The sequence below is a fragment of the Odocoileus virginianus genome, chromosome 15, assembly GCF_023699985.2.
Source record: "Odocoileus virginianus isolate 20LAN1187 ecotype Illinois chromosome 15, Ovbor_1.2, whole genome shotgun sequence".
In the NCBI taxonomy this organism is placed as follows: domain Eukaryota; kingdom Metazoa; phylum Chordata; class Mammalia; order Artiodactyla; family Cervidae; genus Odocoileus; species Odocoileus virginianus.
This window is the reverse complement of record NC_069688.1, coordinates 60885578-60900633: the sequence shown is the minus strand read 5'-3', so window position 1 is coordinate 60900633 and position 15056 is coordinate 60885578. Positions and strand designations below refer to the sequence as shown.

General features: G+C 40.1%; 1 protein-coding gene across 4 annotated transcripts in view; it reads left to right on the top strand.

The window, feature by feature from the left end:
* WWP1 (WW domain containing E3 ubiquitin protein ligase 1) overlaps positions 1–15056 on the top strand; it is a 136871-nt gene that overhangs the window by 106653 nt on the left and 15162 nt on the right. For all 4 annotated transcript variants that reach the window (XM_070477429.1, XM_070477430.1, XM_070477428.1 and 1 more), the window contains 4 exons: positions 5445–5578; positions 5668–5808; positions 6526–6646; positions 13992–14096. In XM_070477429.1, the coding sequence (XP_070333530.1) occupies positions 5445–5578; positions 5668–5808; positions 6526–6646; positions 13992–14096 (501 nt within the window). The remainder of the gene's footprint in view (positions 1–5444; positions 5579–5667; positions 5809–6525; positions 6647–13991; positions 14097–15056) is intronic.

Genomic DNA, 15056 nt, shown 5'->3' with positions numbered 1-15056 from the left:
TAGGGATATAAATATTGTTAGAGGGAGACAAATAATAAATGCATACTGAGGGAAAGGAAGTGTTGCTCTGTTATTTAACATGAGTAGAGGAGGCCTCTCTGATGGGTAACACTTGAACAGAAATAAGAAAGCAAGGGATTGAATCATGCAGATATTTTGGAGAACAACTTTCAAGGCACAGGGAACAACTCAAAAAAAAAAGATCTTGGGTGGAAGTACGTTTTTGAATGAAAATGTCATAGCTGGTGCATAGAGGGAATGTGGTAGGAGATGAAACATAGGCAGTTTGTGGGATCATTCAGAAATTCAGCTAAGGGCTTTGAGCCAGGAGTGGTGTGGTCTAAGGAACATAGTATGACCATGGAATTGATTAAGCTCAGTTTTCTGCCTTGTAGAAAGAGACTGTAATTGAGGGCAAAGGAAAGCAAGAGGAAAAGCAGGAAGACCACTCGAAATAGCTCAGCTGAGACATGGTACTGGAGTCCTCAAGCTCGACCTCGAGAGCTGTAGCTGTGGACGTGGTGAGGCGTGCTGTGGGTTCTGGATGTATCTGCACGTGGAGGCAATCAGGTCTTCTGTCCATTTAGATGCAAGATGTGCGAGTCAGGTGTTGCACCAAACTGTAAGGTCTGTGTGTCTGGTTGCAGCTGCCATTTCCCAGGATGGCAGGGTTGTCGCAAAGAGGAAATTTGGGAAGGGACTCCAGAATTGGGATTTGTTTTAAGATTCCTGCCGATTTTCAAGTGGAAATGTAGAATAGATAGTTGGATGCACAAGTCTGGCAGTGAGGGGCTGTCTTGGTAAGACGATGTAACTATTTGAAGGATCAGTGTGGACAGGGAAGCCATCTAAGGACACTTACAAGTTGGGGAGATGAGAAGGAACCGGCAAAAGAGCCTGGGCATAGGAGGAGATGGGAGAGTCAAATGCAAATGGTTTCCAGACCAAGGAAGCAGGAAGTGTGTATCAAGAAACAAGAAGTGATCAGCTGTGTCGAATGCTGCTGGCTGATCAAGATGAGGTCCAAGAAGTAACTGTTGGAATTGGCCAGGTGAATGATATTCATGTGCAGTGGAGAGGAAAGGTGGATGGGAGGAACCTCAAGAGAGAATGGAAGGAGAAATGGGGACAGTAAATATAAACTAACCTCTTAAATAGGAAAAGGAGTACGTCAAGCCTGTATATTGTCACCCTGCTTATTTAACTTATATGCAGAGTACATCATGAGAAACTCTGGGCTGGAAGAAGCACAAGCTGGAATCAAGATTGCCAGGAGAAATATCAATAACCTCAGCTATGCAGATGACCCCACCCTTATGGCAGAAAGTGAAGAAGAGCTAGAGTCTCTTGATGAAAGTGAAAGAGGAGAGTGAAAAAGTTGGCTTAAAGCTCAACATTCAGAAAACTAAGATCATGGCATTTGGTCCCATCACTTCATGGCAAATAGATGGGGAAACAGTGGAAACAATGGTTGACTTTATTTTTCTGGGTTCCCAAATAACTGCGGATGGTGATTGCAGCCATGAAATTAAAAGATGCTTGCTCCTTGGAAGGAAAATTATGACCAACCTAGACAGCATATTAAAAAGCAGAGACATTACTTTGCCAACAAAGGTCCATCTACTCAAGGCTATGGTTTTTCCAGTGGTCATGTATGGATGTGAGAGTTGGACGGTGAAGAAAGCTGAGCGCCAAAGAATTGATGCTTTTGAACTGTGGTGTTGGAGAAGACTCTTGAGAGTCCCTTGGACTGCAAGGAGATCCAACCAGTCCATCCTAAAGGAAATCAGTCCTGGTGTTCATTGGAAGGAGTGATGTTGAAGCTGAAACTCCCAATACTTTGGCCACCTGATGTGAAGAACTGACTCATTTGAAAAGACCCTGATGCTGAGAAAGATTGAGGGCAGGAGGAAAAGGGGACAACAGAAGATAAGATGGTTGGATAGCATCACTGACTCAATAGACATGAGTTTGGGTAAACTCCGGCAGTTGGTGATAGACAGGGAGGCCTGGCGTGCTGTGGTTCATGGGGTCGCAAAGAGTCGGACACGACTGAGCGACTGAACTGATGAATCTCTTAAAAGGGCCTCCCTGGTGGCTCAGCTGGTAAAGAAGCCGCCTGCAAGGTGGGAGACCTGGGTTCGATCCCTGGGTTGGGAAGATCCCCTGGAGGAAGGCAGTGGCACCCCACTCCAGGATTCTTGCCTGGGGAATCTTGTGGACAGAGGAGCCTGGTGGGCTATAGTCCATGAGGTCACAAAGAGTCGGACACAACTGAGTGACTGAGCCCACACACACAGAATCTCTTAAAGAAACTTGCTGTGAAGGATTAATAGGAGATCGGGTGGTGCCATGAAATATGTGTGGAACCAGGAATGGGAGGAGAATAGAACATTTATATGCTGCCGATGATCAGCAAGAGAAGAAGGGGTTTGGTAAGGTCAGAGAGGGGGGGTATGGGAGCCGTGGCCTTGAATAGGAGAGCAAGGGGGAGGTGTGTCCAGCGCAGAGAGAAGTCATGGCTTCCCCACAGCAGGAGTACACAGGTTCAGATGCTGTTAGGTTTGTGCACACGTCATTACGGTTTCAGACAGTAAATTTTAATTCATTATAACTAGACTTAAACACATCTTTATTAATCAGAATAGAAACCATTACAGTCAACACATTTTTGCCAATGAGAAATAAGTCTGCTTATTCTTGTAGCATAAAAATCCATGCTTTGGAATTCCATGAGCTCTTGGAAAGCATCTTCTGCTCCTGCTGGTTGTGGAAGCATTCTCTCTGCAAAAAACTGTAGAGATGATTGAAGAAGTGGTGGTCGGTTGGTGAGAGGTCAGGTGAATATGGTGGATGAGGCAAAACTCCGTGGCCCAATTTGTTCAACTTTTGAAGCATTGGCTGTGCGACGTGCAGTCAGATGTCATCAGACGTTGTCATGGGGAATTGAGCCCTTTTCTGTTGACCAATGTTGGCTATAGGCGTTTCAGTTTTCAGTGCATCTCCTCGATTTGTTGAGCAGACATCTCAGCTGTAATGGTTTTGCAGGGATTCCGAAAGCCGTAGTACATCGGGCTGGCAGCAGACCACCAAACAGTGACCAGTGCCTCTTTCCGGTGCAAGTTTGGCTGCGGGAAGTGCTTCAGAACTTCTTTGCAGTCCAGCCACCGAGCCGGTTGTCACATAAAGTCCGCTTTTCCTCACACGTCGCCCTCTGGTTGAGAAATGGCTCACTGTTATCGCACAGAGCAAGAGAAGACACTTCAAACTGAAGACTTTTTACATTTTCAGTCAGCTTATGAGACACCCACTTACTGAGCTTTTTCACCTTTCTCATTTGCTTCAAATGCCAAACGACTGTAGAATGATCAGCTTTGAGTTCTTCGGCAGCTTCTCATGTAGTAAGAGGATGGTCTTTGATGATCTTCTCAGCTGGTCATTGTCAGCTTGTGACGGCCAGCCACTACATTTCTCAACTTCAAGGCTGTCGTCTCCTTTGTAAAACTTCTTGAACAACCACTGCACTCTGCATTTGTCAGCAGTTCCTGGGCCAAAGTGCATGGTTGCTGTGAGTTGTCTGTGCTGCTTTACAACCCATTTTGTACTCGAATTAAAAAAAAAAAATCAGTCACTTTGCTTTTTGTCTAGCATGATGTCTACAGTCTAAAACAAGTATACAGTAAACAGCGAGTAATAGTCATTAGCAAAAAAGAAAACTATAAAGTGAGAAATGTGGATTAAAAGGATGTATAATACAGCTACATTTACTTAGAATATATTCCGACGTCAAATGGCAAATTTCAAAATGCAAAAACCACAGTTAGTTTTGCACAAACCTAATACTAGTGAGCAGGTAGTGGGGAAACCAACAGAAGTTCTCTCGTGGTGGCTCTGCTTCCTCGGTGAGATGGAGAGTGTGCTCGTTAGCACAATGAGAAGACAAGGTTTGAAGGTACACAGGAGAGGTGGCCAGGTGGTTAAAGTGATTGTGCTCTGAAGGTCCAAGGGAGTAATTTTAATCACTGATGATGGAATCTAAACCGAGTAAGGGGAGGACTTCCCTAGTGGTTGAGGAGTTAAGACTCTGAGCTTTTCCAGTGCAGAAGGTATAGGTGCCATCCCTGATTGGGGAACTAAGATCCCACATGCCATGTGGTGTGGCCAAAATTTTCAAGATAAACTGAGTAAGGGGAGAAATAACTTCATAAGGGGGCTGAGCGACAGGGACAAGCTAACAAGTTCCCTGGATTATTTTAGATCCCAGTGGGGTCAAAACTTGCCGGTGCTTACTGCTGAAGGTGGTGAGCTAGAATGTCAGGAGCACTTTGGAATTCAATTTATGAAGGAATTGCAGTCAGTGCTAATAACAGTGTCAAGGGCATGGTGTTGAGAACATTTAACTAAGTTAAAGACTAAGATCACAGAAAGGATTAAAATGTGCCAGCGTAGTAAAAGAATCATCAGCGTAGACCGTGAAATCTTAAAAATGATGACGGTCGTGTTGAAAAAGCATGGGATTGAATGAGTAAAGGGGGGAAACCGGAAGGTCTAAGGATGGCTGCAGTAAGGAAGTAGGGGGTGGTGAGCCGTGAATGTAGAGGGCTGGCGTGGACTTGCAGGCCGGAGCAGGAGAGGGAGGTGAGATCAGTGATGGGAAGCAGCACCACCACTCACAGACTTAGTGACACAGGGATGGGGCAGGAGAGAGACAGCCGGCTCCCTGAGAGGGTCTGAACGGAAACAGGGTTCTCAGAAAAACGCCAGATTTCTGTTGGAACAAGATGTGAAAGGATCTTCAAAGGATGAATTGAGAATGTCGGGGATTTTGCTAATGATGGATCATGAGCTTGGAGAGGACAAAACATGGATGGTTTTGAAAGTCAGGTCAGATGTGAGTCACGGAATTGGGTTTCAGAGTAGCCAGGCGGATGGTGGTGAGAGTCCAGGTACTGCAGGTCTGGGGCTCTCTGCGTTGGCTGTTGTGAAGGCAGGACAGGGTTAGTCCTGAGGATCTCTCAGGCAGCTGTGTGGTAAGAAAGGAGTTGGGGAGGGGTCTTCCCAGGTGCACAGGGAGCCCCAGAACGCCGCCTTTTCTGTCTCCAGTAGGGTTAATGTAATTCATGAAACATATTGAAAAGTGGGAGTTTGATAAGGCTCCATTGTCATCCTCTTTTAAAGTTATTGACAGAACATCGTATAGCTCAGTGTTTGACCTCAGTTAAAGAGATACTGTTTTCACTCTAAATTTGTTTTTCATACTTAGCATTTTATAGAATATTTTATTTTTCAGTTTTCATGATTTCAGTCTTTTAGTTTTCATGATTTATGCTGATTAATTATTAAGTACTTTTTTGCCTGTAAAGCCTTATGATACCTCTGTTATTGTGCCTGAATAGGAAAATTGCTACTTTGTAAATTAAAAAAAAATTTTTTTTTCTTGGCAGGCTCTTTTTCATGGGAAGTTTATTGATACTGGTTTCTCATTACCCTTCTACAAGCGTATGCTAAGTAAAAAACTGACTATTAAGGATTTGGAATCAATCGATACTGAATTTTATAATTCCCTTATCTGGATAAGGTTTGAAGATTTATCTTTCAATAAGGTATTTTCTTGAAACCAATTTTACATATTTTGTTAATTAGTGGTTGTATCTCTCTATCACCCAGAGACAACAACATTGAAGAATGTGGCTTAGAAATGTACTTTTCTGTTGACATGGAGATTTTGGGGAAGGTTACGTCACATGACCTGAAGTTGGGAGGTTCCAATATCCTAGTGACAGAGGAGAACAAAGATGAGTATATTGGGTAAGGTGATTGTCCATACTTTCTACAACTGCCAGAGCATCTTAGAACTGTCTCTCTATACCCTTGTCTTTATGCCTTGTTTGCTTCTCTGGGGACATGTTCCACATTCATTTCCTCTTTCAGTGATCCTTTTTAATTATTTTTTTCTCTACTCAATCTTCCTCTTAATTTATAAACATGTTGCAAAGCACTCAAAAATTCAAATATAATTTTAAAAAATCCCATTTCCCTTGCCTCTGACATACGTTTATTTAAATTCTTCCCAACAGTACTAACATTCTTGAAAAAAAAGTGTATATGATGACCTCCACTTTCCCACTGCCATTTGCTGTATTGCATCCTACCTTGTCTGAATAAAAAATCAGAGAACACTGGTGCTAAATAAGGGCTCTTCAAAGCCCATGCACTTCTTCATTTCTAGATGAGGAGATGGAGGCACTCTGTAGATAGTAGCAAAACCAAGTCCGGAGCCGCACCTGACTAGCACTGTAATACTCATTCCTATTCCATTTCACTTTCCCTTTTTGACTTACTCTTTTAATAGTGCTCACCACAACTTCTGGTTTGAAACTGTGCTCACTTAAAGTGTGTGGTCCATACAGCTTACTGATTTTCTTCACTTTCTCTTTTAATGATGGTTAAGAAGTACTCTGTGTTTTAAAGCCTTTTACCTTACATAGAAAGTACCATCTTTTTAAATACCATCTTTATTTTCAGTTTAATGACTGAGTGGCGTTTTTCTCGAGGAGTACAAGAACAGACCAAAGCTTTCCTCGATGGCTTTAATGAGGTTGTTCCCCTTCAGTGGCTGCAGTACTTTGATGAAAAAGAATTGGAGGTTAGGCTCTTTTATTATCTATTATAGGGAAAGTTCATGGGAGGAGGGTCTGTTGTTATGCTTCTATAATAGAATGTCCGCAAGCTGTAAAAACATATGGCAGTATCTTCAGTCCACTCTGATTCATTGAAATGTTTAGGGGGTATAAAATTCCAGCACTGAGTAAGGGTCTTCAGTTCTCCCAAATGTGATGCTGTCATAGCGCAAAACCATCAGTCAGTGCCAACTCTTAGGGCTCCTCAAGAGTGCAAACTTATTAATAATTGGGGGAACTCAAGTAGGGGAAACCATACAATATTTGTCTTATTGTGACTGCCTTATTTCAGTTACCATAATGTCTTCATGGTTCATCCATATTGTATCATGTGAAAAAATTTTTGCTTTTTAATACTGAATATATACAATATACAGGTATACATATACAACGTATGTGTATATATTTTCAGTATTTACTGTATATATGTAAGTAACATATATATCCTGGAGGAGGAAATGGCAGCCCACTCCAGTATACTTGCCTGGAGAATCCTATGGACAGAGGAGCCTGATGGGCTGCAGACCCTGGGATCGCAGAGGCAGATGCTGCTGAGTGACTGAACAACAACAACATATATATAGTAAACAGTAAGAAAAGGCAAGACATGCGACCCTGAAAAATGAACTCCCCAGTCAGTAGGTGCCCAGTATGCTACTGGAGAAGAGTGGAGAAATAGCTCCAGAAGAAGAGAAGAGGCTGGACCACAGCAGAAGCAACGTCCAGTTGTGGATGTGTCTGGTGGTGAAAGTAAAGTCCGATGCTGTAAAGAACAATATTGCATAGGAACCTGGAATGTTAGGTCCATGAATCAAGGTAAATCGGAAGTGATCAAACAGGAGATGGCAAGAGTGAACATTAACATTTAAGGAATCAGTGAACTAAAATGGACCAGTTTGGGCAAATTTAATTCAGATGACCATTATATCTACTACTGTGGGCAAGAATCCCTTAGAAGAAATGGAGTAGCCATCATAGTCAACAAAAGAGCCCAAAATGCAGGACTTGGGTGCCATCTCAAAAACAACAGACTGGTCTCTGTTTGTTTCCAAGGCAGACGATTCAGTATCACAGTAATTCAAGTCTGTGCCCCAACCACTAATGCCAAAGAAGCTGAAGTTGACAGGTTCTGTGAAGACCTATAAGATCTTCTAGGACTAACACTGAAAAAAAGATGTCCTTTTCATCATAGGGGACTGGAATGCAAGAGTAGGAAGTCAAGAGATACCTGGAGAAACAGGCGGATTTGACTTTGGAGTACAGAATGAAGCAGGGCAAAACCTAAGAGAGTTTTGCCAAGAGAGCGCACTGGTCACAGCCAGCAGCCTATTTCCAGCAGCACAAGAGAAGACTCCACGTGGACATCCCCAGATGGTCAATGCCGGAATCCAGTTGATTATATTCTTTGCAGCTGAAGATGGAGAAGCTCTATACAGTCAGCAAAAACAAGACCAGGAGCTGACTCTGTGGCTCTTAGATCATAAACTTCTTATTGTAAAATTCAGACTTCAATTGAAGAAAGTAGGGAAAACCACTAGACCATTCAGGTATGACCTAAATCAGTTCCCTTACAATTATACAGTGGACGTGACAAATAGACTCAAGGGATTAGACCTGATAGGCAGAGTGCCTGAAGAACTATGGGCAGAAGTTCATAACATTGTACAGGAGGCAGTGATCAAAACTGTACCCAAGAAAAAGAAATGCAAAAAGGCAAAATGATTGTCTCAGGAGGCCTTACAAATAGCTGAGAAAAGAAGAGAAGTGAAAGGCAAAGAAGAAAAGGAAAGATATACACATCTGAATGCAGACTTCCAAAGAATAGCAAGGGGAGATAAGAAAGCCTTCCTAAGTGAACAATATAAAGAAACAGAGGAAAACAATAGAATGGGAAAGACTAGAGATCTCTTCAAAAAATTAGAGATACGAAGGGAATATTTCATGCAAGGTTGGGCATGATAAGAGATAGAAATGGTATGGACCTAACAGAAGCAGAGATTATTTAGAAGAGGTGACAAGAATACACAGAAGAACTATACAAAAAAGACTTTAATGACCCAGATAACCATGATGGTGTGATCACTCACTTAGAGCAGACATCTTGGGGTGTGAAGTCAAGTGGGCCTTAGGAAGCATCACTACCAACAGAACTAGTGGAGGTGATGGAATTCCAGCCGAGCTGTTTCAAATCTTAAAAGATGATGCTGTTAAAGTGTTGCAGTCACTATGCCATTGGAGTGGAAAACTCAGCTGTGGCCACAGGACTGGAAAAAGAGATTGAGTTTTCATTCCAGTCTCAAAGAAGGTCAATGCCAAAGAATGTTGAAACTACTGCACACTCATTTCACATGCCAGCAAAGTAATGTTCAAAAGTCTCCAAGCGAGGCTTCAACAGTACATGAACCGTGCACTTCCAGATGTTCAAGCTGGATTTAGAAAAGGCAGAGGAACCAGAGATCAAATTGCCAACACCCATTTGATCATTGAAAAATCAAGAGAGTTCCAGAAAAACATCTACTTCTGCTTCACAGTAAAGTCTTTGACTGTGTAGTCCACAACTGTGGAAAATTCTGAAAGAGATGGGAATACCAGACCACCTTACCTACCTCCTGAGAAATGTATTGCTTCTATGCAGATCAAGAAGCAACAGTTAGAACCAGACATGGAACAATGGACTGGTTCCAGGTTGAGAAAGGAGTATGTCAAGGCTGTATATTGTCACCCTGTTTATTTAACTTTTATGCAGAGTACATCACTGAAGTGCCAGACTGGATGAAGCGCAAGTGGGATCAACATTATCAGGAGAAATATCAATAACCTCAGATATGCAGATGACACCACCCTTAGGGTAGAAAGCTGAAAGGAACTAAAGATCCTCTTGATGAAGCTGAAAGAGGAGAGTGAAAAAGTTGGCTTAAAACTCAACATTCAAAAAACTAAGATCATGGCATCCAGTCCCATCACTTCATGGCAAATAGATTGGGAAACAATGAAAACAGTAACAGACTTTATTTTCTTGGGCTCCAAAGTCACTGCAGATGGTGACTGCAGCCATGAAATTAAAAGATGCTTGCTCCTTGGAAGAAAAGTTATGACAACTTAGACAGCGTTTTAAAAAAAGTCATTACTTTGCCAACAAAAGTCTGTCTAGTCAAAGCTATGGTTTTTCCAGTAGTCATGTATGGATGTGAGAGTTGGAGTATAAAGAAAGCTGAACACCGAAGAATTGATGCTTTTGAACTGTGGTGTTGGAGAAGACTCTTGAGAGTCCCTTGGACTGCAAGGAGATCCAACCAGTCCATCCTAAAGGAGATCAGTCCTGGGTGTTCATTGGAAAGACTGATGCTGAGGCTGAAACTGCAGTACTTTGGCCACCTAGTTGGAAGAGCTGACTCATTGGAAAGATACTGATGCTGGGAAAGATTGAAGATAGGAGAAGAAGGGATGACAGAGGATGAGATGGTTGGATGGCATCACCAACTCAATGGACGTGAGTTTAGGCAAGCTCTGGGAGATGGTGGAGGACAAGGGAAGCCTGGCGGGCTGCAGTCCGTGGGGTCACAAAGAGTCAACTGATAAATCACAGCGGTCACAACTGATATACATAATAAATATATGTGTGTATTTTCTTTATCCATTCATCAGTCACTGCATCTTTGTCTTCATTCCACCTTTTGGTGATTGTGAATAATGCTGCTATGAACATGAGTGTACAGAATACTCTTTGAGACCCTGCTTTCAGTTCTTTTGAGTATATACTCAGGAGTGGTATTGCTCTATCAGATAGTAATTCTCTATTTAACTTCTTGAAGAACCGCTACCGTTTCCCATAGCAACTGTACCATTTTCCATTCCCACCAAATGTATGTAGGGCTTCCAACTTCTCTACATCTTCGTCTATACTTGTTATTTTCTGTTTTGTTTTTAGTAGTAACAATTCCGTTAATAATAGTATGACGTGGTAGCTCACTCTGGCTTTATGTGTCCCTGACGATTAGTTACTGTGAATTCTCCAAGTCTCCCCCGTGTAGGTTAGAACGTAGGGCGGGCCATTTAGGAAAGTGCTTGCATTTCCCCTCTGCCACCTTTTGGGGACAGTATTTTAACTTCAGCCTTCCTGCGTCCTCTGTTAAGAAACTTAGTTTGTCCTGTAATCAAAATGTGCATGTGAAAAAATTAGCATTGTAAATTTTATACAGCAATATTCCTATGTAGGAATTAGCCTTCTAGAAACTCTGACATGGGAATTACATGAAAATCAGGAGTCAGAGCCTGAGCTACAGGCAGACTCTGTAAACGTTAGTTAACGTCTCTTTCCTAACAGCTTGCTTACACAAATTAGCAGAAATGCATTAGTAGAATGGAAGATACTTTTTAGAGTAGTATTAATCATTTTTTAAATGACCAACTTTATTAAGAATATGAAGAAAATGAAACAGTTTTGCATCCTCAAAATGCATACATCTAAAACACTCCATACCCTTGGTTAAGAACTGCTGTCTTAGGGGCCCACTCCGTGAGACAAGGATGTTAAAACAAGAGCCTGACATCAGAGCTGACAGGAGACTAAACCGGCAGATAAAGAAAGACACTAATAGGTGCATATGTCACCTTGGTGGCGCTTCCAGTCTTCTCACAGGACACCTTGTTAAATAGTCTGGCTACATGATAAATAAGGAGACTGATTTGCTTTTGGCTCACAGTACAGAGCTGTGAGGAAATAAAGTTTGTTTTGTTTTGTCTTTCTCTTGTTTCTTCTACTCCCATTCGTTGTCTCTTTTAACCATGAATAATACCACAATAAAGAATATTTACACCATTATCCAGAAGAAAGGTTATCCATAATCATGCCCCTTTTTACAGGTTAAAATCTATTTGTAAGAAGATAAAGCAATCATTCTGTATGACAGCTCTTCATTACACTAGGAATAGAAGGCAGCTGTCTCATTTTGATAAAGGGCATAAACAAAAAAGATAAATCCTAATATCATTCTAATAGTGATATCTTGAATATTTCTCACTGCGATTGGGAACTCAGTGATGTCCGCTCTCACCACTTGTGTTCTACATTGTACCATATTCTGAAGCCAGTGCAATCAAGAAGGCAGAAGTAGAAGCAAAAAGCATAAAGTTGGGAAAGAAGTAAAACTGCCTTTATTCACAGATGATAACATGATTGTCAACTTAGAAAATCCTAAGGGACCTACCAAAAAACAACCAGAAATGATAATGAATTTTAATAATTCACTGTAGGGTAGGAGCTCAGTAATTTAAAAAATCAATTGTGTATCTTCTGCATGCTAGCAGCAAACATTTAGAAATTGAAACTTCGAAGTTTCGTTTACTAATGCATTAAAAAAAAAAGAACAAATTTAGCCAAGGGCATGTAAGAACTCTATCCTAAAAACTGGAAGCATTGTTGAGAAAAATTAAAATTTTAATAAGTGGAGAGATATTTCATGATATGTATTGGAAGATTCAGTATTGTAAATACCAGTGTTCTCCAAACAACACAACCCGATCAACATCCTGGTAGAATTTTCTGTAGAAATTGATGGGCTAGTTTTAAAATTACAAGAAAATGCACAGGTTCTAAATTAGCCAAAACATTGTTGAAAAGGACAAATCTTACAGGATGTTTACTACCTGATGTCAAGAATTTTTATAAGCCATAGTAATTAAGGTAGTGTGATATTTGTGTGAGGATAGACATATAGGTCAGTGGAACACTTTTTATTAAGAGTCCAGAATAGATCCACATATATATTGTCATTATTTTCATCAAAAGTACTAATATATTTTGATGGGGAAAGGGGACAAGTCTTAAACAAATGATTCTGGATTAACTTGATATTCATATAGAAGAAAATTAATTTTGACCCCAAGTCAGCTTATAAAGATTAATTTGAAATAAATTATGAATATAAATATGAAAACTAAAAATATAGCATAGTAGAAAAATCTTAGTCTAGACCGAAGTGTCTTAGGAAGAACACAAAGGATGTTGGACTTCATCAAAATTAAAAACTTCTCCTCAAAAGATGATGTCAAGTAAATGAAAAGGCAACCTACCTGCTGAGAGAAACACTTGAGACAAAGGTGTTATATCCAGACTATATTAAAAACCTGTCACTCAATAAAAAGACAATTTTTAAGTGGACAAAGACTCACTTCTTTAAGGAAGCTCTATTGATGGCATATAAATAGGGGGAGATGCTTACTAATCATTGGGGAAATACAGATTCAAACTAAATGAATTATCACTATTAAACATGCCTCAGCCTTATGTCCTAGCGGTTCCACTAGTAGGTGTTTACTCATGTGGAAATGAAATACATATGTTCACAGAGGAACTTTTCCATAAATGTTCATCACAGTTTTATTCATCAAAATAAAAAATTTGAAGTAACCTAAATGTCCATCAACAAGAGAATGGATAAATAAATTGTATATTAACATAATGAAAGACCTGTCAGCAATGTGAAAGAACCACTGGTACCCATCACAGCATGAATGAATCTCATAAACATTCTACTGGCCAGAGGAGAAAACAGAAGAGAGGGATGAGTGTAGTGTGTCTGCTGTGTTCGGAAATCTAGTCTGTGGTGAAACCACTGATCACCTGGGGCCAGGGATGAGGATGGTGGTGGTTAACTGCGACAAGGGACATAACATATTCTACCTCTTAATTATGGAGGTGGTTAACATGTATATACTTCTGTTAAAATGCACCTCTTTACTTAAAATATGCACGCTTTATTGTGTGTACATTATAGATCATAGTTGATAAAAGAAATAAAATATTGTTTATTATGCCCAAAATAGTTTTCATCCCATATATAATAAACTAGAGTTATTTGAAAATTTTACATATCTAGAATATTTTATTCTCAAAGCCTGGATAGATGAATAACAGGAGGTTAGTATATTTTTAATTTTAAATAGGTAAGGTAGCATAGATTAAGAAAAGAAGAACCAGAAACTTATGTTTAAAACTTACTTGTATGTGATTTGGGATATGTGTGTAGTAAAAGTGATTGTTTTTGTATAGCCGATGTTTCTCTTGAAGAATAGTTACTTTCGAATGTTTTTAAGTTCAGTAAACATGAATAAGATAAGAACCAAAGAATTCTGCATGTTAAATTGCCACACAATTTAGTTAGACTTGCTTTACTATGATCATTATTTGATGTACACATCGCCATTGACATAATTATGCATGTGCACAGCTGGGCATTAGCAGATTTCAGTCCTGTAGTTACTCTCTTCACTAAATCTTGACTCTGACCTGATACTGCGCTCGTTTCCCAGGTTATGTTGTGTGGCATGCAGGAGGTTGACCTGACAGATTGGCAGAGAAACACTGTGTATCGACATTATACCAGAAACAGCAAGCAAATCATTTGGTTTTGGCAGGTATTTGCTTTTATCTTTTTGAAACTAGCTACTGAAAGAAAATGTTTTCTGGGAGGGGGGATTGGGATGGGGAATACATGTAAATCCATGGCTGATTCATGTCAATGTATGACAAAACCCACTACAATATTGTAAAGTAATTAGCCTTCAACTAATAAAAATAAGTGAAAAAAAAAAAAAAATGTTTTCTGATGAAGTGGTAATTTGAAAACAGTTCATTTTTATGATTGAGACTGCTTTTGGACATGATATTTAGTCTTTGAATTTTAAATTAAAAGTGAATAGTGTAAATACTTGCTAAAGGATTTTCATTTCTTATTTCCTAAATGAAAGAACAAATGACCATCTTTAAATAATAGTTTAATGGTAATGGTTTTAGGTATAACATTTTTTTCTAGTAGTATGAAAGTATTCTATAAATTCTGCTTAATTTTGAAAGTAGAAGAGGAATATGTTTTTAATGAGAAAGTCAATGAAAATACTTAATTCCTCTCAAGGTGATAATGTGCCAGCAAATTAGAAGACTCTAGAGGATAATGTCCAAGAATGACTTTTCTTTCCTTTCCTTTTTCTCTCCCCCTCTCTTTCCCTCCCCCCTCCCTCCCTCTCTGTCCATCAGGGGAACTGAGTAAATAAACTGTAATATATCCGTTCTGTAATTCCATACCTTTTTGTCGTTCTTTTTCTTAATGCAAATTAACAAAAATATTGGAGAATAATGTTTTTCAATACAGTATTAAGGTTGAAAGGAAGTTGTATGTATTACTTGAGTTAAAGGAAAATACCTATTCTATATAGACTGTCTGCTAGTGTAGGAGTCCACCCTCTGAGATAGCGGGCGCCCGGACAGAGAGCCGCCCGAGGCAAAGGTGTGCCTGCGGGCTGTTCTTCGCGCCGCGCCCTCCTGCCTGAGCTCCACACCAAGTGCACATGTTAGCAATTGTAGAAAGTGAATGAAAA